This window comes from Portunus trituberculatus, chromosome 19 (assembly GCF_017591435.1).
Source record: "Portunus trituberculatus isolate SZX2019 chromosome 19, ASM1759143v1, whole genome shotgun sequence".
NCBI lineage: Eukaryota > Metazoa > Arthropoda > Malacostraca > Decapoda > Portunidae > Portunus > Portunus trituberculatus.
The window spans coordinates 11213438-11218437 of NC_059273.1; the positions used below are offsets into that span (position 1 = coordinate 11213438).

The 5000-nt window shown below is 40.3% G+C and overlaps 1 protein-coding gene across 7 annotated transcripts in view; it reads left to right on the forward strand.

Moving 5' to 3' along the window:
- LOC123506015 (kinesin-like protein KIF12) overlaps positions 1 to 5000 on the forward strand; it is a 42510-nt gene that overhangs the window by 15613 nt on the left and 21897 nt on the right. For all 7 annotated transcript variants that reach the window (XM_045257824.1, XM_045257823.1, XM_045257830.1 and 4 more), the window contains exon 4: positions 447 to 525. In XM_045257824.1, coding sequence (XP_045113759.1) covers positions 447 to 525 — 79 coding nt within the window. The remainder of the gene's footprint in view (positions 1 to 446; positions 526 to 5000) is intronic.

The following is a 5000-nucleotide window of genomic DNA, read 5'->3' on the forward strand; positions in this document are numbered from 1 at the left end:
GTTGTAGTACTAACAGTAGTTGTTGTTGTTGTATGATAGTAGTAATAGTAGTAGTAGTAGTAGTAGTAGTAATAATAATAATAGTAGTACTAGTAGTAGTAGTAGTAGTAGTAGTAGTAGTAGTAGTAGTAGTAGTAGTAAGAGAGAGGGTTTATGTATGTATGTATGTATGTCAGTCTTTCCACTTTCTCTCTTTTCTCTCTTTACAAAAATAGAAATAATAAAGATAGTGATGGATGGGAGTGTTGCGTGTGCTACTGTTTGTTTATATTGAATAAGTGTGTTGCGTGAATGACTGCGTTGAATGAGTACATGTGTTACTGTATGTTGGGTTCGGGTACTCCTGTCTGTGTGTCAATGTGTGTTTTGTGGTCAATAAACTATCTATCTATCTATCTGTGTGTGTGTGTGTGTGTGTGTGTACTAAGTGTTGCTTTGTGTTGCAGGTGTCGCCCTTTGAACGAGAAGGAGAAGCACAGATGTGATGAAATGTGCCTTCAATTTCCTGGGGAGGGACAAGCTTGGGTGAGTATTTCCCCTCATCTCTCTCTCTCTCTCTCTCTCTCTCTCTCTCTCTCTCTCTCTCTCTCTCTCTCTCTTCTCTATCAATCCACGCAAATAACTAAAATTGACTAACTAATCACCGTGACTTGTGACTGACGGGCGTGACTGAAGGTTGGGCGGAGTATGGTTGGGATAAGGGGGGCGGGGTTGTCACGTGACCCAGTCCAGCGTGATGACCCAGTGACCCACATAGCGCCATCTATCGACGCGTGACCTTGTGCATGAAGGGGGGGATGTGAGGGTATATGTCACGATAAGTGTGGGCACTAATGATGAATCCAAGGTTTATGGGGCTAATTTTGTTCTTTGTCCTTGACTGCTACTATTACTTATTACTGCTACTACTACTACTACTACTACTACTACTACTACTACTACTACTACTACTACTACTACTACTTCTACTATTACTACTACTTCTACTACTACCAATAATACTACCTCCACCACCACTACTATTACTACTTTTACTACTACTACTACTACTATTACTACGACTACTACTATACTCACACACATCAAAAAGTTCCATATAAAGATATTACTCCACTAACAAATGTGTCCGCTCTAAGTAAACGTTTATAATTTACAACGTTTCATTACTCACATATGCTAATTTACGTTTCCTTACTCGCATATACTCTATCTCAAATTGTGACCCATCGACACAGTTGCTTAAAGAAATTATGTATCACTTTGTAGATAATTCCAGTACAAAATATAATAAATCGTTCATATATTTTATCAAGATTTCTACGTCATTAATAAGAGAGACAGTTTTGAGAACCAGGCCAATCAATTCTGTGGCCTTTGTAAATAATCGAGGTGAGAGAGAATAACGGTTTTGAATACAGGCTTTTAATAAGTTACTCGATATTTTAAGGATGTTTTTATGGTTCTAGAGACAGATTAACAAAATTCCTACATTACCATCAAAAGGAACACTCTTGAGAACCCTATTACTTGTCTCTGTGGTCTTTGAATATAGTCGACGTGAGAGAGAACAAGGATTTTGAATACAGGCGTTTTTTATAAGTTACACGATGTTTTTAAGAGTGTTTTTATCGTTCTAGAGACAGATTAACAAGATTTCTATATTACCATAAGCAGGAACACGCTTAAAAATCCTACAAGTGATCTCTGTGGCCTTTGAAAATAATTGTGAGAGAGCAGAGCGTCTTTGAATACTGGCATTTGTTGCACCACACGCTTGTCACACCAGAAGAGGCCTGTGTCTGCCTCTCCTTCCCTCGTCTCTTCTCACCTCGACATTTAAACGCCCCGCTGCTCCATTAACTTGTTATGTCTGACCCAGTTTTACAGAATCACGTCACGAGAAGGAAGGCCAACACCACCTCCTGTCCTCCTCCTTCCTTCCTCCTATTTGCCCTTTTCTCCTTTCCGTCATTCATCTTCCTCTTCCTTTGCTCTCTCTCTCTCTCTCTCTCTCTCTCTCTCTCTCTCTCTCTCTCTCTCTCTCTCTCTCTCTCTCTCTCTCTCTCGCCTCCTCCTCCTGTTACTCCGCGTTTCAGGTCGGGAGAAGGAAGGCCAACACCACCTCCTGTCCTCCTCCTTCCTTCCTCCTCTTTGCCCTTTTCTCCTCCCCATCATTCTTCTTTCTCTTCCTTCGCTCTCCCTCCTCCTCCCTCGTCCTCTTACTGTCATTCATTCTCTTCATTATCTGTGTTTTGTTTTTGTTTTGGGTGTTTTTATCTTAAATTTATCCCTTTTTTCTTCTTATTCTTTCTTGTTTTCTTCCTCTGTTTCCTTTCTCTCTCTCTCTCTCTCTCTCTCTCTCTCTCTCTCTCTCTCTCTCTCTCTCTCTCTCTCTCTCTCTCTCTCTCTCTCTCATTCGCTTCATTCGCTTATCTCCACACATGTTTCTTGTTCTCCTTCCTCTTACATCCCTTCTTATTCTTCATTATCATTATTTTTTTTCCTCCATCTTCTTTCTCTTCCTCTCTCCTTACCTCTCATTTCTTCAGTCTTTCTCATCCCCCTTCCATCTCTTTTTCTTCCTTTCCCCTCACTTGTCCCCTCTCGTCTTCCACATTCTCTCCCTCCCATTTCACTCATTCCACTCTGCTTCTCCACTCTTCACCTCCATCACCTCCTCGTCTTCCCTTCGTGTGTCATCCCCGTCAGTCATTCCTTCCTCTCCCTTCTCCTTATTTTACATTCCTTTTGACATGGATTTCTTGCCTCCAATTTGTGATAATAACGTTGATGTGTGTTATAGTAGTACGTAGTAGTAGTAGTAGTAGTAGTAGTAGTAGTAGTAGTAGTAGTGGTATTGGTGGTTGTGGTAGTGGTGGTGGTGGTAAGGTACGGACAAAGGTAGTAATGATGGTTGTGATGATGAAAGAATAGGTAGTGATGATGAAGATGGGTAGGTGGAAAGAAAAAAAAATATAAGGTGGTGGTGGTGGTGGTGGTATTGGATGGTGAAAAAGAACATACCATTTGTTGATATCAGGCAGTAAAACACGCAGACGTCGCCTCCACACACACACACACACACACACACACACACGCCTTGACCTAGATCGTGCGTGTGTGTGTGTTTGTGAGGGGAAGAATAAGGGAGGACACTGATTTAGGATGAAGGATAACCCACCATTAACAAGACGAATAGACATGATCAGAGTGTACAGAGAGAGAGAGAGAGAGAGAGAGAGAGAGAGAGAGAGAGAGAGAGAGAGCTCATATGATAATCTTAATCTTTAATGGAGTATTTCTGGTAAAGTTGCGTTTCAGTATGTGTAGATACATTTTAACATGAGTGTAGCACTTTAGGGTGTCTTAAGTGTGTATAAAAATCATACTTTGGTGGTTTAGGATGCAAATACTTCAATATGAATGAGAGTCAAGTATTTTAGTGCGTATAGAAGTATCCTATCAACCTCCTCAGTACTGGGACGCATTTTTACGATGAGTTTTTGGTGTGATTACACGATTTTATTGACATTAGTAAGAGTCTATGGATGTCAGAAGATTATATGGCCAGAATTCTCACCATTTTAATCTTGACATAAGTTTCTGAAGTCGTATGAAGTAACAGAATGAATATGGAAACACGCCCTGGTTCTGAAGGGGTTAAAAGTGATGTTATGGTACTTGTTTGCAGATTCGTTTTAGGGTGACAGTCTTATTTTCAGGGTGTAGAAATGCGTTTTAGGGTAATAAATTGTCCTTTAGGGTAACAAGATTTCGTTTTTAGCATGTCGATTTTTTTTCTTTTTTTTTTCTTTTAGGTTTATTTCAAAGTCTCTGATTTAGGTTCTTGTTTTAGGGTTTTAGGGTGACGATGTCTGATTTTAGGGTGTGAAGAACCGCTTAAAGTAGTAGTATGGTGTTTGGTTATTCGTTTTAGGGTGACGGTATTTTTTTAGGGTGTAGAAATGCGTTTTAGGGTGATAAATTGTCTTTTAGGATACGATGATTTGGTTCAGAATAGGAACATTTCATATTTAGGATGCCTTCATTTTTTTTCTTTATTTTAGGGTCTGATTTGTATTCCTGTTTTAGGGTGAAGATGTCTGATTTTAGGGTGCGAAAAGCCGCTTAAGGACTCACTGGCGAATATTTTAAGGTGTAAGAGGGTGAAGAGGTAATCGTGGAGAGTGAGGGGATGATTAAGGGAGGGGAAAAGGGCTGCTCATTTTCTTTTTCCTCCTCCTCCTCCTCCTCCTCTCGGCATTCTTAATTCAATACAAATTCCTTCCTTGCATGCTCTCAATTATCACGTTTCCTTTTTCATTATCTCCTTTCTTTTTTCTTCCCTTTATATTCTCTTCTCATTTTTCACTCACGTATTTCTCTCCTTTTCTTCACTACTTTCTTTTCTCTTCACTTCTCACCTTCTCTTCTTTTTCCTTTCCCTCCTCTCCACTTCTTTACATCTTTCCTTTCTCTCCTCTTCCCTTCATTTCAATTTCACAAACCTTCCCTTTTTCCTTCCCGTCCTTTCACTTCCCCATTCCTATTTTCTTCCCTTACTTTCACATTTCTTCCTCTCTTCCTCCTTTCCTTACTTTATCAGTCCTGTCTTTCCCCTCACATCTCTTCACTTCTCTCGTTAACTTCCCTTTCCCCTCAGATTCCTTTCCTTTCCCTTCCTTTCTGTTAATTCGTATCTTTCCTCTTCCCTCTGCTTCTCTTTCTCTGCACGATCCTTCCCTCTCCTCCCTTCTCCCTCCTCATTTCTCTTCCCCCACTTCCTTCCCTTTCTTCTTTCCAGTTACGCACGGAGAGAAGAAATTCCACGAAAATATTTTAATGTCACCTTGACCCTAGATTGAAACCTTTATTGTTTTTTTTTCTCCACACGGTTATTGCCCTTTGACATTCATCCTATTCTCTCTCTCTCTCTCTCTCTCTCTCTCTCTCTCTCTCTCTGTGGCTCGTATTCTTAAACACTTTTGTGCTTCACCTAC